The 25,893-nt window shown below is 36.8% G+C and overlaps 2 protein-coding genes across 2 annotated transcripts in view; one reads left to right on the top strand and one right to left on the bottom strand.

Moving 5' to 3' along the window:
* GPC5 (glypican 5) overlaps positions 1-25,893 on the top strand; it is a 2,038,323-nt gene that overhangs the window by 1,329,323 nt on the left and 683,107 nt on the right. The gene's annotated exons all lie outside the window — the stretch shown is intronic.
* LOC140510858 (uncharacterized) lies at positions 189-5,652 on the bottom strand. Its single transcript, XM_072619731.1, has 2 exons — positions 5,004-5,652; positions 189-269 (listed from the first exon to the last, which is right to left on the bottom strand). Exons 1-2 carry the CDS (start codon positions 5,592-5,594, stop codon positions 189-191), a joined length of 672 nt encoding a protein of 223 aa, XP_072475832.1. The 5' UTR covers positions 5,595-5,652.

Genomic DNA, 25,893 nt, shown 5'->3' with positions numbered 1-25,893 from the left:
CCAAAGAGGTTATAACATTCTAAAAGCCTCTGTGGCTTTCTTTCCAAGTAGTATGTTACATGTAGTATGGTATGCATGGAAGTACTTTCAGTAGACTGATTAACATAACATAAATGGAGATTTTTGATTCTCAGCAGAATTGTTTATCCCAATCCAAAAGCAAATGTTGACATTATTCTTAAATATTTTTATCCACAAGTTATTATACTGTCTCGAATACCATTTCGTCTAATGTCCAAGAACATGGCTATGTAATCTTTCTTTTCTTCCTACTCAGACCAATGATTTCATGCATATGGGGAATGGCCAATGTGAAAGTTTACTCTACTGAAGTAGATCATCATTTAGTCTGTAATTATAGTCTCTTGTTGTTTAGTATATTGGTTTTGCCCAATTACATGTAAAAACAATTTCAACGTTCACTTCTAAAACTTTGAGTTGCAAATGTTCTTTCTTCCTCACTCCCTACCCCCTTCATTGAGAAGAGAGCAATTCAATGTACATGCGTAGTTATGTAAAATATATTTTGTTACTAGTCATATTGTAGAAGTAAACATAGACAACAAAAGTGAAGAAAAATAAAGTAAAAAAAGTATACTTCAAACTCTTTTAAGACACAAGCAGTTCTTTCTCTGGCAATAGATAACATTTTTCGTCATACATTCTTAAAAATTGTCTTGGGTCATTGTATTGCTGTGAATAGCTATGGCTGATCATTGTAACAATATTGCTATTACTTTGTACACAGTGCACGTCACTTTGCATCAGGTTGTGTGAATCTTCCCAGATTTTTCTGAAAGCATTTTTGTCATTATTTCATAGAGCACATTACTATTCCACCATGATCATATACCACAGTTTATTTAGCCGTTCCATAATTGATGAGCATTCCCTCAACCTCTAGTTCTTTACCCCTAGAAAAGAGCTGTTGTAAATAATTTTCTACATATAGGTCTTTTTCCTATTTTTTATCACTTTTGGGATATAGGTCAGGTGATAATATTGCTAGGTCAAACAATAAGCATGGCTTTGGAGTCCTTTGGGTACTGTTCTAAATGGCTATAGAGAATGGTTGAATCAGTTCACAACTCCACCAATACTGTATTAAAGCCTCATTTTTTCCCATATTCACTCCAACCTTCATCATTTATCTCTTCTGTCCCATTAGCCAATCTAATAGGTGTGAGTTGGTAGCTTAGAATTGTTTTGATTTGTATTTCTCTAATCATTGATGAGTTAGAGTATTTTTTCATATGGCTATGGGTAGCTTTGATTATAACATCTGAAAAGTGATTATGTCTTTTGATCTTTTATCAATTGAACAGTGGTTCTTAATTTTTATAAATTCATCTGAATTCTCTGTATGTTCCAAAAATGAGGACTTTATTGGAGAAACTTGCTTCAAAATTTTTTCAGTCACTATTGCTAACTGTATTTCCCTCCATCCTACCTCTCCTCCCCCTATTTTTTTTATTTTAGTAATTACTAAATAGTAGTTTTTACTCTTTAACCCAGGGACCCTGAGGGTCTTCCCCTCCAAGTTTGATTTTCTTTTTAATGAAAGTGGCCATCCCTTGAGTAATTACTTAAAGAAGGCTATTCATTGAATGGGTGTATCTCACTCAAAGTGAGAATGTGATAGGACCTTAAAAGGGCCAGTGTCTTGCATTGCATCCTGGGTCATCTCCAGTAATCTTGATGAATATCAGGCCACTGGACCCAGATGGCTCAGGAGAAGAAAGTGAGGCTGGTGACCTTGCACAGCCCTCCCTCACTCCAATCAAAGTCAACTGCAAGTCAGGTCATCATCTTGAGGTCATGGTCCTCTTTGAGAATGGACAAACACTATAATTTCTCCCCCATTTATTCTATTCTCTCTCTCCTCTCACCTTGTCTCTCCTCAAAAGTGTTTTGTTTCTGACTACCCCTTCCCCCATATGCCCCCCCCTTCTATTACCACTACCCCTTCTCTTGTCCCCTTCCCCCCTACTTCCCTGTAGCATAAGATAGATTTCTATACCCTATTGTGTATGCATGCTTTTTTTTTCCTATTTGAGCCATTACTGATGAGAGTAAGGTTCACTCATTCCCACTCATTTCTCTCCTTTTCTCCTCCATTGTAAAAGCTTTTCTTGATTCTTTTATGCAAAATAATTTGCACCATTTTACCTCTCCTTTTCTCTTTCTCCCAGTATATTCCTCTCTCACCCCTTAATTTAATTTTTATATCGTCCCTTCAAATTCAACTCACAACTGTGCCCTCTATCTATCTATCTATCTATCTATCTATCTATCTATCTATCTATCTATCTATCTATCTATCGACTCTAATTACCTTTAACGACAAAAGTCTTATTAGTTGCAAATGTCATCTTCCATGTAGGAATGTAAACAGTTTAACCTTATTAAATCCTTTATGATTTCCCTTTCCAGTGTATCTTTTTATGTATCTCTTGTATTTGAAAGTCAAATTTTCTATTCAGTTATGGCATTTCCATTAAGAATGCTTGAAAATCTTCTATCTCATTGAATGTCTATTTTTTCCCTGAAGAATTATACTCAGTTTTTCTGGGTAGGCCAATTATGGGTTTGCTGGTATCTGGTCTATGTTGATATGGTCTGCACTGGACTGCATTCCTCTCTCATTCTGATACATCAAACCTTCCTTACTGACCTTCCAAGTTGTCTTGGGCTGGAAACTTGTTTCACTCTGTCCTTTTGTGCGTTCTGCTACTCTAAACTTTGTACAGAGTAAGTTTTAAAGGTATTTGGAGAGTTCAGGTGAGTCCTTTCCTTTACTTCATCATATTGGCCTAGTCTACTTTTTAAGCACTTGTTTTCTTCAATCTTTGTCCTTCTTTTTTCAAATTGTTGACTCTCTTTTGCATACTTCTCATTTATTTTCCCACTTTTCCTTCTACCTATCTTATTTGACTTTTAAAATTTTTCTTGTGCTCTTCCAACAAGGCTTTTGGGGCTTGAGTCCAAGTCATATTCCCCTTTGAGGTTTCAGATGTAAGTATATTGACAATGTTGTCCTTTTCTGAGTTTGCGTTTTGCTCTTTCCTGTCACCATAGTAGTTTTCAGTGCTCACTTTTCAATTTTGCTTCATGCGCAACTTGTCTGCCTATTTCCTGGCTTTTAAATTTGAGTTCTCCTACTGCAACACTGTGGCAAGGGGTGGTGGTGGGGTGGGGTGGCACCCTTCTAAGCTTCTTGTGCTAGAAGCCAGGTACCTGGTCTCTGGTTTTGTGTGCTGGGGCCTCAGGTGCTGGCAGCTGGAGGTTGTGGAGGTCTAACAGCTTACCTGTTGCTCAACTAGTAGTCTCTGGAATGTACTGAGACCAGGTGCAGTTTTTCTGTGTTTCTCCAGGGTTTTGCAAAAGCACAGGGAGGTTCAACTTCTGGAGGATGCCTGCCTGCCTGGGACTTTGCTGAAAAATGGGGAGGTCTGCTTTTGAGTGATGCCTACATGCCTGTGGCTGCAGTGAAACACCTGCAGGGGCACACCTGGTCTTTCTCTGAGCTGGAATCTACAGATTCTCCTGTCTACATTAAGTCAAATTGGGGGTTTTGATGTTGCTTCCCTGCTCCACCATGCTGAGGCTCAGTATCTTCCACTGGCTTGCTGAGGTGGGGCTTGTTTCTGGCTTGCTTGGGTGCCTCCCATTCTGTAATTCATTCCCCTTTTACCCAAGTGATATGAACCTCTCTTTACAATCCTCCATGTTTCCCTGGCTAAAAGAGTGCTCCCTCAGATTTTTCCACTGGCTCTGCTGTTCCAGGCTTTTCCTGGGACACTATTATCTGGGTTTTTCAGAAGTCCATAAAGGAGAGTGAACCCAATTTACTGCTTACTTCACCATCTTGGCTCCCAGAAATCCCCCAATTCTGATTTTCAAGGAGTCATTTTCTTCCTTAAGATTCTGGATCTCCTTTTCTAATTGGTTGATTTTCTTTTTGTGGTTTTATTGTTTTTCCTGGATTCATTGTTTAGTTTTGCCTCAATCAATTTCATTTGACTTTTAAAACCTTTTAAAAGTTCTTCTTTGAATTTCTTTCAGGCAGGTGACCATTTGACATTACTCTTTGGGGTGAGGAGTGGATTTCTTTGCTTCAGCATCCTCTTCTGAAGATGAAGGTCTTCTCTATTCCCATAGTAACTCTTGATTCTTTCTCCTTTGCCTCTGCATTAAAAAAAATCACCTCTAGTCCTAGATTATAGGGGGTGGCAATGCTTCTGACCTCAAATCCTTCAGTTATGCCCTCTGGCCAGCAACCTAAACTGAGACCTCCAGCATCCTCTAAGTGCCCACAGCCAGCAGGGTCCCCTATCCACTGCTTCTGCACTCATTAGGTATGTGCTGATTCCTTTATGCCCTGCCACTGAATCTCTGTAGCAAAGCTGGGTCAGGCATTCCTTGTCAGCAGAGGTTCCCTCAATCTTCCCCAGCTCAGATGCCAAATTCCCCTCATTATCCCCAGGAGAAAAGTTCTTGTAACTGGGACTGAGGCAGCTTCCCAACCGAGCTAACCAAATACCTTGCCAATTGTTATTTAAGCACATCCAGTCCACAGCCTGGAGATGTTTACTCTTCATTGGAACTAAACTTCATCCTAAGATTTTTCTTCACTTCTTCTTTGATTATCCTACGAGGACCCCTGTTCTGCTACTTCCTCTTATTTATTTTTAGCACTCTGTATTTGCCCTATTTCATGTATTTTGTGGGGAGAAATCTTGAGAGTTTGGAATTTTCTGACCCATTCCACCATCTTCCCAGAATCCTCTCTTCAATTCTAATTTTTAATGAATTATTTTCTTCAGTTAGCTTTTGCACTTTCTTTTCCATTTGGCCAATTCTACTTTTTAAGGAGTATTTTTCTTAAATGAATGTTTGTGCCTCTTTCTCATTGGCTTTTTTTTGTTTCTCTTTTACCATTTGGCCTCATCTTTTTTTAAATCACTCATCATTTCCTTTATTTGTACAAAATAGTGAATAACCATCCTCTGGCTGGAAAAAATAAATGGTGGTTTAGGATTTAAATAAGGTTTGGGACTAGCAGCCTGTTTGGGTTTGAATTCAGCAGACTTGGAGTCAGTAGGCTTAGCAACCTTAGAATCAATGTGCTTTGTGTCCTTGGCTGCCTTGGGTTCAGACTTAGCAGTCTTGGAATCAGACTTGGTGACCCTGGCATCAGACTTGGAGGCCTTGGGGCCAGATTTGGTAGCCTTGGAATCAGACTGACTGAACTTGGTGGCAGAGTTGGTGACTTTGGTGTAAGTGGGTTTAGCAGCCTTGGAGTCAATGGGCTTGCCAACCTGGGGGCCTGTGGTTCTGGCAACCTTAGAGTTAAGCTTCATGATTTTGGGGCCTGGACATTTGATGCTGACCCTAGAGCCTAGATGCTTTGTGGCCATCTTGTGACCAGTACACGAGGCACTAGTCTTGGGCATCTTGTGTCTGAGGAGCTTGGCCTTGGAGGCCTTGTTGCTCAGGGCATTGGTGGCCTCTGCTTGGGTCTTGATGGCTTTGGCATTGTTGGCCTTCATCTTCTTGAGCTCCTTCTTGCTGTGTTTCTTGGCAAAGTTCATGTTTCTCAGAAACTTGGTGTGAACCCCTTTCAGACACTAGTATCTCTGTGTCCTAGGTTTCTTGATTCCATTTCTGTGCCATTTTCGTGATTGGTTATGATGGTATGGTTCTTAGACTTAGCCATTTTTACACCACAGCATGAACTAACAGGTACTACAACCAGAAAAGGCCAAACAACAGAGAGAAAAAAGCCCTAGTCTGTTTTTTAAGATATTATTTTCTTCCACATTTTTGTGTGTCTCCTTTATCTGGCTATTAATTTTTCATGATTATCTTGCATCATTCTCATTTCTCTTACTGGTTTTTCCTTTACCTCTCTTACTTGATTTTCAAAATCCTTTTTGAACCCTTCTGTGGCCTAGTGCCATTTCACATTTTTTTCCTGGAGACTCTGGATATAGGAGATAATTTCATTATCTTCTCCTGAGTGTGCCCTTTGATATTCCTTGTCCCCACAGTAGCTTTCTAAGGTCATTTTTTTTATTTGTTCACTTTTTCACTCTATTTCTTGACTTTCCACTCTTTATTAAAGTGGGGCTATGTTTCCAGGGTGGAGTGTACACTGTCCCACATTTCAGGGTTTTTGTGCAGCTGTTTCCAAAGATACTTCTACAGACTTGTAAGTTTTCAGTTCTTCCAAGGTGATATGATCTAAGGAGAGGTGATTACTACTCTCTTGGACTGTGCTCTGGTCTGTGAGTGACCACAAGCACTCTTTTCTGCCATGAAAATGTGAGGAGGGTCTCCCCCCCCACTGCTGCTAGGCTAGTACTCCTCCTTGACTTAGGACTGCTACCCAGGAATGAGATCAGGATCTGAATGGGAGCAAAGCAACAGAGTCCTAACCCCAGTGCCAGCAAGAAGACCCCTGTAATCTTCTGATGAGTTATTTGATCTCCTTGCTGATGGTGTGTTGAGAGCTCTGTAAGCAGGTGTTGCTGCCGCTGCTGTGGCTGCTGCTACTACATGCTGCTACCACCTTCTACTGCTTCAGTATCTCCTAAGGCCTGATCCTGGTTTGTTGGGACTGGGTCTTCTCTGGCAAAGCCTGTGGTGAACTATGTTCCACTCTTACCCAGATGTGACTGACCTTTCCTACTGACTTCTAAGTAGTCATTGACTGGAAAATCATTTCACCCTGGTCTTTTGTGATTCTGTTTTATGGCATTATTTAAATGTATTCAGAGGGGTTTTTGGGAAAACTCAGGTGAGTGGCTGCCTTTTCTCCATCATCTTGTCTCCATCTTCTTTGTGACTTATAGTCTTAATGACTTGCAGCGGGCACTGAAAGGTTGCATGATTTGCTCATGGTTACACAGTCAGGTTTTATCAGTAGTATGACTTGAAACCGTTTCTGAGTTTTGCACTTAGTCTCACCCACTTAACTCTTACTGACTCTTAAATTGGCACATGGAAAAGCTACCTTTATAAAATGTTTTCAAGGATTGGAAGGCATCAAATTCAGTCCATTAATTGTATTTCAATACTCATATTGAGAACATAATATACGCAATATTTTAGGTCTTTGTTATGTTAAGTAATAGGGAAAAAAAGCTTATCTTACCAAACCCAGTCTTCCCATATCTTGTTAAAATCAGTGCCATGTGAATAAAAATGAAGAGTCTGGAAAATACCCTCTAGGGCTGGTGTTTCAGAGAATAGGAAATAACAACAATAGCTAACATAGAGAGCTTTAATGTTGACAAAGTGCTTTACATATTATTGTCTCTTGATCTTCACAACTTTGCAACTTTAATAGGAAAGTCATTATTCCTACACTTTTAACTGTTTATTATCTGGTTTAATCAGACCTTTTTAAATAGAATATTTTATAGAGAGATATAACCAATTGTGCAATTAAGATGTGGGGAAACTTGGACCGGTCCAGGAGGGTTTAGGAGATTGAAATAAATAAGGATATTAGAAACAAAAAGAACAGCAGTTTACACTTGTATAAAATCATAGCATGTCTGAACTTTAACTATTGTGTGCAATCCTATTCTCTACACACACCTCAAGAAATGCCTCACACAGCTGGAAAAGGTCCAGAGAAGAATAACTAAAAGAATCAAGTTGATGGATGAGTTTCTCTATGAGACCAGACTAAAAAAATTAGGACTCTTCCATCTGGAAAAAAAAAAAAGTTGAAAGGAGATGAGATCAAACTCTAGACAATCAGGTAACTAACACAGATTTCTTCCTGAAACACTAGAGCTTGAAAGGGGTAACTTTGGGTCAAAGTATGTCTGTATCTGGTGAATAGTAATCATAGGAATTTATAATACTTAGAACACGTGATTATAGAGGCACAAAAGATACTGCAGCCAAAATGATGTGACCACAGGTCACTCTCTGTCGCTTCAAATAGGACCCCCACTCTTTTTTGTTGTTTCATTCTGTGCATTATAGCAACAATCAAGATGTAGTCAACAGCTTTATTTGGGGGGAAAGGATAACAATAACTCATATATAGTTTTATGTTTCCAAGTTTATAAATAAAGCCAGGGTGGTTTCTAAATTGAGAAAATAGACCACAGAGTTGGTTTTTAATTTATTCACTATTATTCCAAACCTGAGATTTCTTCAGGGTGAGCAACACTTTCTATGAAAATTCTCTCTGTGAGAAGTAGGTAAACAATTTTTTTTTTTTTTGTGACTTCACTTCTTAGAAAGTTAGTGTGTGTCAGAGACAAAACTTGAACCCAAGTCTTGCTGATTTCAAGGTCTGTGCTCTATCCATTATTCTGTGTTGTCTCATAGTATAAGATAAGTTATAGATTTAGATTAAGACAGAGATTTTTTTTTGAAGTTGATGACCCTACTTGTGATATCACATTTTTGGTTCAGGTAACTTAGCTAGGTGACAGAATAGAGTGCTGGACCTGCCGTCAAGAAGACCTGTTTCCAAGTTCCACTTTGACATTTCTTAGCTGTGTGACCTCAGGCCAGTCACTTTACTTTTCAGCCTCACTTTTATCATCTGTAAAATAGCTCTGAGGGCTGTTTTGAGGATAGAATGAAAGGATATTTGCAAACTACTTTGCAAACCTCCAAGCACTGTATAAATGCTAGCTAACATTAGTATTACCATGATCTTTATAATTATTACTCATTTTTATATTAATCTTGGATCTCCTGTAATACAAATTGAAAATGAATTTTTTGTCTAGACTTCAAGTATAAATGAAAAGTACATTGAAATAGCTTTTTTCCTCCATAAGTACTTTTGAAGTATTTACATGATGAGTTTAAATTCTCTTTTCAAAATAACCATTTATGTATCTTATTTCTTAAGCTTAAATTTATTGTTCTCCTCCCCCAATAAAAAGCCATCTTTATAATTTTAAATAATTATCTTCATAAAATGTTGGAGATGGTGCAATTTAAATATGTCAAATATTAAGTATCTCTAATACCTTTCCCTATACTAGGTAACAGTTGTGAATTCCACTCTTAGAAAGCTTACATGTATAATGGCTATTGATTTGACACACAAAGCTCATGGGCAACATGCAAAAGATATCCTTATTATAAGCTAGTTTGTTTTCAGAAGTACTCTTTAAGAGCCATGAAAATTCTCTGAATCATGTAAATACCAAATATTCCTTATACTGTTTTACCCATTAAAGAAAGTAGCCCTGAGACATGATAGGGTTCATGGGAAAAACCAAGTGAGTACTACAGCCAGGAAATAGCTTGCAAAGAGGCCAAACATGGATCTTTTAGTTCTGATTCATGCTCTTTTCAGGAAGTGAGGATCCTATATTCTTGTTACACAAAGATTAGACTTGGAATGTAAAACAAACTGTGTAAGAGTATATTTGCATTTCACCTTTCCTTCCCCTACTGTATGTGAATAGACTTTGGCTTAAAGGGGCCAAGGTCTCCTATTGCATCCTGGGTCATCTCCAGTCATCCTGATGAATATCTGGCCACTGGATTCAGATGGCTGTGGAAGAGAAGTGAGTCTGGTGACTTGCACAGCCTTCCCTCACTCAAAACAAAGTTAAGTACAAGTCATCATTTCTCTGATGGCATGGTCTTCAGCAGCGAAGAATGAACACAACACAACAACAGCTGTTCTGTAATCTTTCAAAACATGATCTGAAAAGAATATACATTAGGTATGTTTATGTGTATATATCTGTATATATACATGTATGTTTGTATATACATATATATGCAATGTATATACACACAGAGACATTTGTCTATGAGAAAGGAAGCCATATGTGTATACATATACATGAAACAATAACCTAAAGAGGGAGAGACATCACTACTTTGAATCATAGGGAACATAAAAAAAAGTGTGTACGTGTGTGTGTGTGTCTGTCTGTCTGTCTGTGTCTGTGTACTCAGGTGGTTTATTGATTTTCTTTTTGATATCTTTTGGGAATCTTAGAGCTCATCAGATTTTCAATGATAATGCTATTAGTCCCAAACATCTGGGAAAACATTGTTGCCCCATGGTAACCTGGGAGGCTTAAAGAGTTGGTAGAGTTCTTAGGGACTCAGCTTCTGACCTTTTGAATGCTTTCAGGCACTGGTGCATCCTAGATCTCTCAAGTTCTGAGGAAGAAGTTGTATTCACCCAGTGAGAGTAGATGACCAGGTACTGTTCCTCTTAGGAACTGGGTCTGGAATTCTCCATAACCTAGAAGATATTAAATAATAATTTAGATTCTATGCTCACCATCACCTGTGGGGGTATGCTATATACTTATTTTCTCTTTAATTAAACTACTTGAGGAAAAACAATAGAAACAGTAGAAATGCTCAGAGGCCTCTGTAAATACTATCCAATGCTCAGACACCAGGGTTTTGCTTCCAGGACTCCAGCAACAACCAAGGTTTTAGATGCTCAGCCTGAACAGAAGGTCAGTGCATTCTCCATGCACAGAGAGCCTTCTGGATATGCATCATCTGATGCCTTTAAAAGAGAAACAGAATCTGCTTGCAACAATAAATTCATTCTGGCCCATCTGAGCCCAAGGCCTGGGTTCAAAGCTTGCCTCAGAGACTTTCTAGCTGGAAGACTCTGAGCAAAGCACTAAAGCTCACTCAGATTCATTTTCCTCATCTGCAAAATAAGAATAGCGATAACACCTACCTCACAAGGCTTTGGCATGGATGAAATGAAATCCTTTGTGTAAAATGTTTTTTAAACATTTCAATATCATGTAAATATCAGTTGTTCTCATAATGATTATTGCTATTAAAAGCGTAAAAATTCTTGCTATTATTTCATCATCTTCCTGTTGATTTGAGTCGCTCTTCCCCTTGTTAGAGGTTGTGTCCTTTCCTAGGTTACAAAGTCAATATGTCAGAGAATGATGTAAATTCTAGTCTACCTCTCCCTTCTCAGCCTCTCAGTTACTTGGAATCAGTAACTTCTCCCAGACTCATAGTGTGAAGCCAGAGACCTTTTCCTTTTTGCTCTAACTCACCATTGTGTAGCAGGAAGACAAACCAGCAAAAGCTGAGAGAAGGTAGGGATTTTATATTCCCCAACCACCCATGATTCCTCAACTGTCATCCAGGTTCAGGATGCTCATTGACTGAGGCGTGCTGACCTCCTAAATCCCTTCCTTTTCTAGAGAGAGCTCTTATGCCCACTCTCCCCTTGGGAGGGGACTGACCATCTTGTCTTGAATGACAAGATGATCTTTTGGGCCTTGACATCTGTGCTACCACTCTCCAGGGATAAGTACTATCTGACCCTTCTATCTGCCGTGGACTGAATATAAAAATGAAACCTCCTTTATGTTTTTTCCTGATTAGAATATGAACTTCTTCAGACCAAGTGCTGTCTTGATTTTCTATTTGTGTCCACTGTATGTGTGTGTATGTGTGTGTGTATGTGTGTGACATTGTTTACTTAGCATATGGTGAGAGCCTAATAAATGTTTTTCTTTTCCATTCCATTTCATTCCAGGCTTTATGGCAGCTTTCTATTTATCATAGCATGCTACCTTTCATGTCTAAAATAGAAAACACTTTTTTCCTGCTAACGCCCCCTCCATCAAACTTTTCCATTTATACTGAAGTCACCACCATTCTTCTAGTCATACATATTCACAACCTTGGAGACATCCTTGACTCTTCTCAGTTCTTTAACACAATATATCAGACCAATTGTCAGTTCTCATTGATTTTACTTCTCCCAAAACTCTAGCATCAGCTCTCATTTCTTCATTCAAATGGTCACTATCCTAATACTCTAGATCAAGTTATGCCTAAATTATGCCTAGATTATTTCCATAACCTCTTAATTTTCCCTCTGGTTTTTCTTCTTAGATCTCCTGAAAATATCATTCCTAGGGCACAAGTCTGACTGTGCCATTCTCCTATTTAAAAAAAAATAAATTAAAATGATTTGTAATTTTTTGGCCAATATAAATAGAAAAGGATAAAATGTTAACTCCTTAGATTTTAAGGACCCCCCCCCCACTAATCTGATTACAGTGGGCTTTCCAATATTGTATGTCATTCTTGTTCCCATGCTCTCTGTTTTAGCAAAACGAGAATATTAGCTGTTTCCCAAGCTTGGCTTTTCTTTTGTTACCTATGTCACTCTATTAGATTTGCTTCTAAGACATATTGTAAAACATTCGGTATATGTCTGCTAGATAAGTACATAAATAAACACATTAAATGAGCTCTTGTATGTCAGCACATCATGGAGTACTTGGAGATTCTAAATTTAGGCCTTAGGTATTCATGCCTCAGAATATAACACAAAAAATGTGGTTTTGATACTTGTAAAAGGCAAGAATGAGGTGAAACCAAGGAGGTGCTGGAGCCGACCAGTTTTCCAAAGTCACATTTTCAGTATGAGCATTTGAATTTTGGAAGGCTGTAACCACTACAAATCAGGGCTTGGTTTATTGTTTTCCTGATTGGTTAGTCTTAAAGAAAGCAATAAAGAAAACACTAATGCTATACTTAACTTAAAAATGTGTCTTGTCCACGTTTTTCCCCCAGAAAGGCCGTGGTCAAAGATTTGCCAGCAAACCCCCTGGGTAGAACTTGGAGAGATAAAGAGACTGAGGGAAAGGGTACATAGTAATTCAGGAGTGAGTTGAAAAGTGGAGTTCATTTGGAGTCTTGACAGCTTTGTCTTCTTATCTTCTTTTCCTTCTACCTAGTACTCAATTTCCTCTACTTCTAGTACTGAAACACAGAAAGTTGGGTATGAAGAGTGTAGCTCATGATGTTGGTATGTACCTGCCACCACTACGTAGAACGGAAATATTAGAAGCCACTTTAACAAGAAATTAGTGTATCCACAAATGTCTAAGAATCTCAGACTTCCTTGGTATTCGGCATGCATCCCTTGTTTTATAATAGGATTCTTACCCAACCCACACTATTACATCTAATACTGGGTGACACCTCTTAGCATGCTCTACCTATGAGGATCTCATGCTACACTAAGGCTAACATGAACCAAGTGTATTTCTGTGAAAAATGGGCCTAAAATCTAACAAAGTTGACCCAAGAGTCTAGTTGATCTAGGTTTAAGCTAGGCTTCTGAAACATACTATGTGACCCCATGTAAGCCACTAATCATTTCGGTATTCCAGGCTGCACTATATAAATTCAGATTAGGCATTGTCCTGCATGAGTAGAGATGGTTTCATCACAGAGAATTCTCTATGCTAAAGAAACCATGTGACTGAGCCAATAAAATGTGACGCCAACCTACCTTCATGTAAAAATGAGAGATAGCTGATTAGAGTGTTCACTGGATGTTAACAATATATTTGGATTTGATTTAATGTTTCACCTTGCCTCGAAGTTTTTTAGTCCCATCATTTTTATAGTTTAATGTTTTTATGAGTATCCATATTTATTCTTTTCAGTCAAGTAATCAGCATTAATTTATTGATTATCTATGTGTCAGCCATAGTCCTATGCAAGTACAAAAAAATGAATGCACATTCTAAGGGGACACAGTTGCATATAATATATATGTATACACACAGAGAAAATAAACATAGGTTTAGCAACTAGAAATATATGCAAATTATTTAAATATAAAGTAATTTTGTGAGAAGAACCCTAACAATTTCAGTCATCATAAAAGACTTCATGTAGAATGTGATGTTTGAATTGCTTCTTATAAGGAAATGGTGTATGGTGGGGAGTGACTCTAAGAAGTGAAGGTAAGGAAAGAGTACATTTCAGGTACATGGGACCAATAGTGCAAAGGAATTAGGAAATGAAATATTGTGTGAAGAACAGAGAGAAAACCAGTTTGACTGAATCACAGATTGAGAGAAAGTGAATAATAACTAATAACATGTCAGGGCCAGGTTGTGAACAGTTTTAAATGCCAAGTAGGGAGTTTATATTTTATCCCAGTGGAGATAAGAAGTCAGTGAGTTACAATAAATAGGAGAGTGTCATGATCAGATCTGTACTTAATGAAAATTACTTTGGCAATGCTCTGTAGGCTAAATTTGATGGTCAATTACTTGAAGCTATGGTACTAATGAGGAATATGTTTGAGTAATATAAGTGAGAGGTGATGAGGGATGCAGGAGATCCTGTGACCATGGAAATAACAGCTGATTGTATTGTGGGATGGGAGAAAGGAAGGAACATAGTTGATCTCCAAGGTTACTCAGGGTTGCAACCCTGGCAAACTTAGAAAGTTTCCTTCAAGAGATGAGGATTTACAGGGGAAAAGAATTCAGTTTTGGACATGCTGAGTTTGGAATGTCTCTGAGACCCTTTGAAATTGGAAATACACAATAGGTAGGCAAATAGAGATGTGAGGCAAACTCAGGAGAGAGCCTGGGGCTGAATATAAACACATGTGAGTCAAGTTCTTGGGAGCTGGTATAATTACCAAAAGGGAGAAGGTAGAGGGGAAGAGACAATGGACAGATTCTTGGGGAATCCTGACAGGAGGTATGATATGATATGCCAATAGAGAACACTGAGAAAGAGCATTAAGGTAGTGATAAGAACCAGGAAACAGAAGTGTCATAAAGACCTAGACAGATGAGGGTATCAGGGAGCAGAAGGTGGTCATCATTACCAAACATAGTACATTGGTTGAGAAGGATGAGAATCAAAGAAAGGGTCATCAGATCTGGTCATTAAAAGCACATTGGTACCTTTGAAATCAGCAGTTTCAATCAAGTGATGGTGTTGGACTCCTGATTGCAAAGGGATTAGGAATGAACTTCAGGAAAAGAAGATGGAGGCAAAGTACAGAAAGATTTTTCAAGAGGTTTGATTGACAGAAGAGAAGTTTAGGACAAGTGTTCCAGGGGATTGTGGGATTTAATTTTTTTTTTCTTGAGGGAAATATATAGAAAGGTTAAAATTGAGAGAGACGCAGACAGAAACGGGGAGGGAGGTGATTGAGGATACAACCTTCTGGAGAAGACAGAAGGCAATGGTATGGGAATGTGCATGTAGAAGTGAGAGTTAGCATGTCATCACAGATCTCTGACACATACTGATTTTATGACTCTTTCAGTGCTCCAAACAGATAAGAATATATGTTGCAGAGTAGTTATTGACCTGAATTGGTAGAGTGAGTTTCCTTACAGAAGAGTTCCTTATACCAAAGATTATCACTGACCTGGTTCAATAAAGTAGAATTTGAAACCACAATCATTTATATCATAATCAGAAACAAATGCGGGAGTGGCCTCTTCAAATCTGAAAATAGTTTGAATTTTACTTTATTTTCCACATTGTCCCAAATAATAGCATTGATAATCTGTGCTCTCTATAGATAAATCTATAGCTAATATTTAGGTAACCATACAGGTTGTATAATGCTAAGAAAGGCATTTACCCTCTCAAAGTGCCAAGTTACAGTAGAGGGAGCAGTATTGGTAGCAGATCTGTCTTGGTAGAGGGAGTTTTCTCTCCTGAAAGTAACTTATGCCAGTGAAATTAGAGGTCTAGTCTTTATTTTTATCTAACATTTTGAAGTTTCCTACAATCATATGTGTATTGTGTACATATGTGTGTCTATACATATATAATCTTTGTAGTTTTTAAATTTCCTGATTGTTAGCGTACTTGATCTTGTGAACCAATTGTATTCAATCTGATATATTTGAATGATATATTTCCCCTGGTTACTCAGCAGTGAAGCCTTGAAGGGGTCATTCCTTCTATAAGATTTTCCTTTTCTATTCTGAGCCTTCCCTCTGTTTGCTAATGTACATGAGTAGCCCAAGAAGCTCAGTAGAGCAGAAAATAAAAAGTAAATATATATATTTTAAAGAATAATTATTACAAAATATCTTCAGTTTATTTTCTTTCAACATCAATAAACTTAGCTAGTTGAAGTGATTTCCTCTGATCTCATCCCTTTCTTTGTCTCTAGTTCCTTTGTTATATTATGAGAAGTTGATTAATGGTGAAATTTGAAGTTTCACCAAAGGGAAGACTAAATTGAAAAATAAATAGTTTTCTAAGTTCTTGTCTTCACAATTAGGCTAATTTTAAGGCAAAATAGGAGTGAATGAGATATTACATTGAAGAATGAAATATGATAAATGCATTGGCTGTGTTGATAAGGGATGCAATTTCTAAGTGCTTATCCCTCCTCTTTTAAATGCAGGAATAAATAGATATTCAGCTTGATTGAATGTAATTCACAAAAAGTGATTATTAAAAGGCTGTAGATTGTTGCCCTCAGCACTGAGATGAAATATATATTTTATTTCACTTCAGTTTTATTTGTTGAATTAGCATAATAACAAAAAGCCATTTGCCAGAGAAAGCAATGTTATTTTAACCAGTATCATGAGATCTTTGCTAGAACATTAAAATGCCTAGTGGAGATGAGTAGTTTACATATTTCCTCAAGAAAACAAGCTATTTCCTTGTTGTTATGATGCAGAGACAGTTCAGGAATAGAAATAAGTAGAAAACATTGCTATTTCATTTGAAAGTCTGATTACTGAGCAAAGTCAGAAAGCTATAACAATTTTCAACCACACAGATTAAGAAGTGAGACTTCCAACACTTTGAGCTATGGAAAGTTCAATGCACAAAGTCACCGTTTCACGATCTTTTACTGTTTATTAAGACAAAAACCTCTACAGATCATGATCTCTTATAATACTGAACTATTGCAGTTTGTTTTAAAAAATGATTGTGACAAGTGATTTCATTTGGTAGGAAGATGTGTTCCTTCTGCTTGGGAGAGTTGCAGTCAAAAGTATTATTTTTAAATGAAATGGATAATTTTTTTTTTTGAAGAAGGGAAGAATTTTAATTTTATTTCTGTGGTCCAAAAGACAGTATTTCTCAATGGGAAAGAAATTTAAATGCTGCTTCAGCGTATTTAGGGTTTTGCCAATTCTGAGATTCTTAGTGAAGATATCTGTATGTCTTTTTCACCATTGTTTTTCTTTTTGTATTTCTTCATCTGTGAAGCATAATGATAATGATCTGTCTTTTAGAGTTCCTATTAGGAATAACTTCTAAAAATGATTGTAAGACATTTTGCCATGATATAATTGCAACCTTTCTATGGCCATTTCTACATGGGACAATGTGATTAAATCTTAATTTCAGCAGCTTGTGGACAATTACTTCCACCTTAAACTGGAACAATTTATTTATGCTTTTGTCTGAAGACAGTAAATTACAGTTTTGTTCTGTAGAAGCAAATCACAACTTTTAGTCCATGGGATGTTTTACATCAAAATAACTATTTCCAGAAAGGTCATTCTGACCAAATCAAATAAAAACTTTTTGGTCTTAATTTAGCCCAGATTTTGATACTTCAGAACAAAATGAATTTAATTCAGTTCAACAAACATTAAGTTTCTATTATGTTTCAGGAATTAAGATGGAAGTTGGCATACACACAAAACCAAAATAGGCTTTGCTTTCTAAAAGTGTATATTCTGTTCTTGTATGGGGGTGAAGGTGGGGAATATAACAAAAGCATAAGTAAGTAAACACAAAGTAATTTCAAAAAGAAGAGTGTGCTGAATTGTGCTTTGAAAGAAATTTGGAATTCCACAAGGCAGAACAAGGGCATTGACAACATGGGAAACCATCTGTGCAAAAACATGGTGGCAGTTTTGTATGTATTAGGAATGTTTTGCAGTGGGAACAGTTCAGTTTGACTTGAATAGATAGTGCGTGAATGGAAATAATGTAAAATAAGACTGAGAAGGTAGGTGGCAACCAAGTTATGGAGAGCTTTAAATTCCCAGGGGAGAATTTTGCATTTTATTCTGGGGCAATAGGGAGCCATGGAAGACATTTGAGTGGGGAGGGGAAGGAGAGGAATAATGTGAAATGAAGACAAGGAAGGTAATGTATTTATTTTTGTAAATGACCAGAAATATTACAATAAAATACACCCCAGGGAAAATAACAGCTAGCTCATTTCACTAAAATAACAGATATGGTACTTGGATCATAGAATCTCAAATTCTAATTTAGAGTCTTTGGTCAGTGAATCAGTCCATAATAATAAAGAAGGGAGTGTCAGTGAAAGTGCCAAGGAGAAGATACAACAGAAGCATTTACCAGTTCCAAGTTACAGTCTTTTGCCAGGAAATTATTCTGCAATAGACCTGGAGGGGGTCATAATTGAAAAGTGCCAAAAAAGCAGCAGACCAGACAAGAAGCATCTACCAATTAAGCATTCAGTGCTCCAGGAGGCACAGAAATTTGGCAGGGTTGACATAGGTTCTAAGGAGCTCAGCAGTGGCCAAAAGATACTTTGGTTCATGGAAAGCCATCTGTTTTTCAAATCTGCTCCTCCCAGATAGAGCCAGCTCACTAATGAGCATCAGTTGAATTTGATATTACTTACATGGTTATACCTTTTTTTTTACCTATCCACATCCTTTACAGTTATTATGCTAGTGGTGGCACAACTTAGAAGAACAAACAACGTAGTAAAATCTGCCACTAAATGACTGAGTTGTCATCCTAGGACAACTACCTTCCTAATTTTCAAATGGGAGTAATAGAACTCGTGCTGGGGATCATACATTGTTGGGGCAGGAAAGAAAGGTCACTTCAAGATCATTTTTTTTTTCAGATTACCACTTAACAAATGTGAAGCTAAGGCCAGAAAAAGTCTAGATCTTTCCTGTTTATGAAAGTCAAAATAGGAACTGAAACTCAGGTCTCATGACTCTAAATATAATATTTCCAATCTACTATGCTGAATTTTTCTATAAAGTCTGAACAATAGTCTCTAACTTTGGAAAATATTTAGGAATTGGTCCTGGATTATTTGAGATTGATGGTAAACATGCGGTGAAGTGTTTAGCAGAATAATGATATAAGGGTTGGAATGGTTCGAAGAGTATTTAAATCTAAAGCTATTGCAAAGCTCTGCACAGGTGTTTGTGTATGGAATATATGCAATTGTTTATATCTCTGTCATTTTAATGACATAATACTGGGAAATTAGGGTCTCCTGAAATTTATGCCAATAGGTAAAAAAAAAGCCAGTTCCCCATATTGATAAGGAGTGGATATAGCTTATGAGCTATATATGAGTTATCCAAACTCTTTCCCCTGTTTATAGCTCTCCTAGGATTGCCACATTGTTCTCTAAATATCTCATTTTATGTAATTGGTTCAAGATGTATTATTATCAGTCCTTCTGGCATTTGAGAATTTCTGGGACTCCAGGCACAGGGAGACATCATGTAACATTATCATGAAATTTCCCTTAAAAGAGGCCATGAATGGTTATTAAAAATTAAACAATGGAAGATGGTGGAGAAAAGGCAGTGACTCATCCAAACTCTCCCAAATTCTCCTCCAAACAACTTTAAAATAATGTATCAAAACAAATTCTGGAGAGGCAAAACCAACAAAAAGACTGCATGAAACAATATTCCAGTACAAGACAACTTAGAAGTTTTATGGGAAAAGTCTACCACACTGAGGTAAACAGTGAGTACAACCCAACACAACAAGCCAACAGCAAGGCCCTGAGCCCCATAACCAACTAGTCAGTGAGGCAGTGTGCCCTAGTACAAGGCAGTCAGTTCTATCCCTGCCTGGAGTAAGCCAGCAACAGGTCTTCAGGGTAACTGAATTTGTAGAAACAACTTCAGTGATCTTAGCCTGCAGATCCCATATAGGGATCCCAGCCACATTCCAAGGATAAGGAGGAGCACTAGTAGGCTAGAGTTCCTAACCCCTGGGGATCAGGGACACTCATCATAATTCCAGAGCAGAAAACAGTGCTTGTAATTATTCAGAGACCAGAGTACCAACCAGGAGAACAGTGACCACATCTGTCTTTATATGCTACCACAATAGAAGAACTAAAAACTTATAGACCTCCAGAAGTAGCTCTGAAAACAACAGAATGCTAAAATAAATTTATTTTAGAGAAATAAATTGAATAAGCCATCAGTGAGCTCCCTAAGAAAAAAAATTCCCAGGATCAGATGGATTTATAAAACAATTCTATAAACATTTAAAGAACAATTAATTCTAATACTACATAAAGTATTGGGAAAATAGGCAAAGAAAGAATACTATAAATTCATTTTCTTATACAAACATAGTTCTGATGCCAAAACTGGGAAGAGCCAAAGCAGAGAAAGAAAACTATTGACCAATTTCCCTAATGAATATAGATGCAAAAAATTTTAAATGAAACACTAGCAAAGAGATTCAACAATTTTTCATGAAGTTAATGCACTATGACCAAGTGGGATTTGCACCAGGAATGCAGGGGGGGTTCATTATTAGGAAAACTATCTGCATAATTGACCATACCAACAGGAAAAACTTACAAAACCCATAAAATTATCTAAATAGATGAAGAAAAAGAGTTGTGAGCTCTTCTACCCAGCATGCACTTGCCTCCCCACTGCCTCCAGGTGTGGCACCACCTCCTCTTTTTTAAGGGTTTAAACTTGCCACTCCATAGTTGGCCATGAATCATGATATTGCTGTTCTTGTTGACAATGACTCTGGAATGTACAAAGCTGACTTTGCAGAAGATGATGTCCCTTGAGCCATCTTCCCTTCCATTGTTGCATGCCCCCAACATCAGGGTGTGATGGTGGGTATTGGCCAGAAAGACAACTATATGGGGGATTAGGCCCAGTGCAACAGAGGTGTTCTTACCCCGAAGTACCCCATTGAACATGATATTAGCTCCCATAGCTCCCTAATAGCCATGTTGTCACTATTGGCAACAAGAATTTCCAATGGTCAGAAGCTCTTTTCCAGTCATCTTTCTTAGATATGCAATCCTGTGGAATCCACAAAATAACCTTCAAATCAGTTTTGATATTGACATCCAGAAGGATTTATATCCCAACAGAACATTGCCTTGTGGTACTACCGTGTACCCAGGCATTGCTGACAGGATGCAAAAGGAGATTACAGCCTTATCTCCCAGCACAATGAAAATCAAGATCATTGCCCCACCTGAGCACAAGTACTCTGTCTAGATTGGAAGCTCCATCCTGCAGTCTCTTTCCACCTTCCAGCAGATGTGGATGATCAAGCAGGAGTATGATGAATCTAGGCCCTCCATTGTCTACTGCAAATGCTTCAAAATGGACTGTTTGTGTTTGGTTTTTAATTGTATTTTTTTTGTCAAAGGGTGTGACAAGATAATTGCCCCAAAAAAGAGATGATTGGCATAACTTTTTGTTTTGTGTTTTTGTTTATGGATTTTTTGGGTTTTTTTGGCAGACTCAGAATTTAAAAACTGGAATGGTGAAGATGATGAGCAGTCTAAGTATGCTGGGGGCAAACATCCCCAACGTTCTACAGTGTAGAACTGTACTTCAGGACTCTGTACTTTTTTTTAAACAGTCATTCCAAGTATTGTAAAATACATTGTTACAAACCTCAGTGAAGGCTATTGTCTCCTAGAGCAAAGGAGACAAGTAACAAAAATCTAGATGCGAAGAGCGCAAGGTACTAGTATTTCTTTACATGTAAATTATGTAATCCTTTAAAAATAACTTTTTGTATCTTCTGCCTTAATACTTATTCCTTTTTATTAAATTGTCAGCTATATTGAATGCCCCCCTAAATTCCCTCCCTGCCCCCAACATAGATGTAAATACTTTACAATCTCCCTGCAAGTTTTATGAGATTGGTTCCAGTACTTGGCGGAGGGGAGGAGCTTTACCTGTATACTGACTTAAGACCAATTCAAATAAAAGTGCATGTTAGAGGGGAAAAAAAAAAAGTACATGCAGAAAAAGCTTTTTAACAAAATACAACATCCATTCCTATTAAAAACACCAGAGAACATAGCAATAAAGAGAGTGTTCCTTAAAATAAGTAGTATCTATCTAAAACCAGCATCAAGCATTATTTGTAATGGGGATAAACTGAAAGCCTTTCCAGTAAGATCAGGGAGAAGCAAAAATACTCATTATCACCATTATTATTCAATACTGTAGCAGAATGTTAGCTATAGCAATAAGAGAAAAAAATAAAGATAATGAATTTGAATAGACTATGAAGAAACAAAACTCTCACTCTTTCCAGATGCTATGATTGTATAATTAGAGAATCAATTAAAAAACTAATTGAAATAATAACTTCAGCAAAGTTGCAGAATATAAAAAAACCCACATATATCATCAGCATTTTTGTATATTACCAACAAAATTCGGTAGCAAGATATAGAAAAAGAAATTCCTTTTAAAACAATTATAGACAATATAAAATATTTGGGTATCTCCCTGCCATAACAAACACAGGGACCATGTGAATACAATTACAAAACACTTTTCACTGAGATCAAAACCACTGGAAAAATATTTATGCTCATGGATAGACTAAGCCAATATAATAAATATGATGATTCTACCTAAACTAATATACTTATTCAGTGCCATACCACTCAAAATACCAAAAAGAACCCTTCTTTATAGGACTAGAAAATTTGACAAAAGTAACCTGAAAGAACAAAAGATCCAGAATATCAAATGAATTAATGAAAAAAAATGTGGAGGAGGCCTTAGTCATACCATTTCTTAAACTCTATTATAAAGCAGTAATCACCAAAATTATCTGTTGTTGTCTAAGAAACTGAGTGGTGGATCAGTGGAATAGTTTAGGTACAAAATACACAGAAGTAAATGACCATGGTAAATCTAGTCTTTGATAACCTCAAAGATCCAAGTTTTGGGGATGAGAATACAGTATTCAACAAAAACTTGGCAAAAGTAGAAAATAGTCTGGCAGAAAGTAGGTACAAACCAACAATTCACACCATATACCAGGATAAAGTTGAAATGAGTACATGATTTAGATATAAAGCATAATACCATGGGCAAATTAGGAGAGTATGGAATGGTTTACCTGTATGATCTATGGATAAGGGAAGAACTTGTAATGAAACAGAAGACAGAGAGTATTATGGGATGTAAAATGGATATCTTTGGTTTCATTAAATTAAAAAAGGTTTTGTATATAAAGACAGTGCAGTCAAAATTATAAGGAAAGCAGAAAACTGGAGGGAAGAGGGGTTATAGCAATTTTCTCTGATAAAAGTCCCATCTCTCAAACATATAGAGATCTGAGTCAAACTTATAAGAATCTGAGTCATCCCCCAGTTGATATATGTTGGAAGGTAATGAACAGGAAATTGTCAGATGAAGAAACCAAAGTTATCCATAGTCATATTTTAAAAATCACTATTAATCAGAGAAATGTGAATTAAAACAACTTTGTAATACCACCCCTCACCGATTTGAATGGCTAATAAGAAAAATAAAGAGAATGATACGTGTTGGAGGGTTTGTGGAAAAACTGAGACACTAACATACCCTTGGTAGAATTGTGAACCGATCCAACCATTCTGGAAAATAATTTTGAACTGGGCTCAAAGAGCCATAAAACTGTATACCTTTGACCTAGTGACACCACTACAACATCTGTAACCAAAATAGACAAAAGAAAAAAGGAAAGAACCTATATGTACAAAATTATTTATATCAGCTCTTTTTGTGGTGGCACAGAATTGGAAAATGAGGGGATACTCATCAGTTGGTGAATGACTGAACAAGTTGTAGTATGTGATTGTGATGGAATACCATTAGGATATCAGAAATGATGAATAGGATGCTTTCAGTAAAACCTGGAAAGATTTACATGAACAGCAAAGTAAAGTGAGCAGTACCAGAAGAACATTGCACATAGTGACAGCAATATCATATAATGATCTGAATACTCAACTCAATATTCTCAGCAATCAAAAGATCTAAGACACATCTGAAGAACCTATGATGAAAAATGTTATCCACCTCCAGAGAAAGAATTGATGGAATCTGAATGCAAATTGAAGCACACTTTTTAAAACTTTCTTAATTTCTTAAAATTCTTTATTTCTTTTCAATTTACATACTAACATAGCTGCTCTATAATGTTGATTAATAGATTTAATATGATAAGGCATCACAAAATCTAATGTAGTATTGAACTGAATTAAGGGAAGCAGAGTTTTCAGGGATGTACAAGGTAAATCCTCTTATTCTCTGTCTGGTTAGATAACATCTGGAGTATTCTCTTTCATTCTAGCCACAGGAAGGAAATTCATAACAAGAAGAATGTCCTAAGGATGTCATCTATGACATCTATAACCTTTATTCCATGACATATGTGAATTAGAGCAAGCAACTGAGAATATTTTCATCTGAAGAAATGAAGAATTAAGACAGTTAGCCCAAGAGAATGTTTGGGAGAAATAGAAACAGTTTTTTTTTTTTTAATTTATTTGAGTATATCACATAGACAGAAAAAAGAAAATTGATATCAGTTTGAGAAATAGATCACAAATCTAGGTCATTACTATGACATAGTAGTGACTCTCTTCATAACTATTTGAAGTCTTTGAAGTGCTGCTATGTTGAGAGGAAATTAAACTTGTTCAGTTTGTATAGGACAGGACCACAAAGAATGAGTGAACCAAGTGACAAAATGGCCAAGAAGAAAAAGCAAAAATCTTCAAAAAGCAAATTTAGGCTAGTTGTCAGGAAGAGGTGAGGAAACCAACGTTCTTAACAATTCCAGTGATCTAAAAGTAGAATGGCTTGTTCCAGCAGGTTGTGAATACAGTTCCATCAGAAGTGTTCAAGCAGATACTAGATGGCTACTTTTTGAGGATGGTTTTATAGGGAAACTTTTTTTTTTTTAAGTATGAGTAGGAGTCCATGATTTCTGAGATCATGTCTACCTCTGAAATTCTGTGATTCTCTGATGACAAATACAGCCTTGGAATCTCAGTTTTTCACCTTCTTAAAATGGAAAAATGAGTTATCATTATTGTATTATTCTAAATTATATATACTTTTGACTGTTTTTCATTGTTATTCTTTCTGTGTATATAGTTGTAATGATTGTGTATACTGTTCCTTTAACTTTTCATGTCTCATTTTACATCAGTTCACCTGCATGCTTCTTCATAATATTTGTCATTTCTTGAAACACTAACATTCCATTCATGGTGCATTCATGCACAACAATGTGTTTAGCCAATCGCTAATCAATGACCATCAGTCTTCATTCTAATTCTTTGCTCTTACGTAAAGTATTGCTATAATAAACGTGTGTGTGTGCTTGTGTGTATATTTATTTGTTTACTTATTTGTGTTACCTATTTGGAGAATTGCAGCTACTCTGATCCTTATCCCTTTCTGACTCGCAGCAGAAATGTAAATTCTTATCATGGGTAGTTTGCTTTTATAGAGCATCCTCTGTGCTAAAAGCATATGCTATGTGATAAACATTTGAGATTATTTGGATTTATGTGTATCATCCATCTTTCCTACATGTTCTTTCTGAATACCAAAAGTTTAGATAATTTATTTTTTCGTTATAATCATGACTACAAAATAAGTAAACAGTTTAAAATTGCAAATAGAATGATATTTAGATAGCTAAATCTATGTATATAAGTTTACTGCAGGCATAGCATTTTGAATATAGAAACACCTATAGAGTTAGGTAGAGTTGGTTCATGTCCCTCTTATACTATGTATTTATACTTTGACCCCGATTAGCTTTTCAGTCCCTCAGTATGTCAATTAATTCCATTATGTAGGTCAGTATGACATAATTGCTATGCAATCATATTTGAGGGTAATGGTTAGCAAGGGGAATGGTTCTAGACCAGTGAGTTCATCATTATATTTATCTCCCAGAGTAGAAAAAAAAACTCTCCACGGAAACAAATCAATAACTTGAAAACTTGTCTGGGGGACACTGAGGTTATGTCTGTGATCTCATAGTTAGCATGCCTCTGAAATAGGAGTTCAACTCAGGTCTTTGTGACTATAAGCTTGC

The sequence above is a fragment of the Notamacropus eugenii genome, chromosome 6, assembly GCF_028372415.1.
Source record: "Notamacropus eugenii isolate mMacEug1 chromosome 6, mMacEug1.pri_v2, whole genome shotgun sequence".
Classification (NCBI taxonomy): domain Eukaryota; kingdom Metazoa; phylum Chordata; class Mammalia; order Diprotodontia; family Macropodidae; genus Notamacropus; species Notamacropus eugenii.
Note: the sequence above shows the minus strand (reverse complement) of the source record. Positions and strands in the feature narration are given on the sequence as shown.

Coding starts and splice junctions, on each gene's coding strand:
- LOC140510858 (XM_072619731.1), bottom strand. CDS start 5,594: ATGAACTTTGCCAAGAAACACAGCAAGAAGGAGCTCAAGAAGATGAAG. Junction 270..5,003: donor TTTTTTCCAGCCAGAGGATG/GTTATTCACTAT, acceptor TGGTCTGAGTAG/GAAGAAAAGAAAGATTACAT.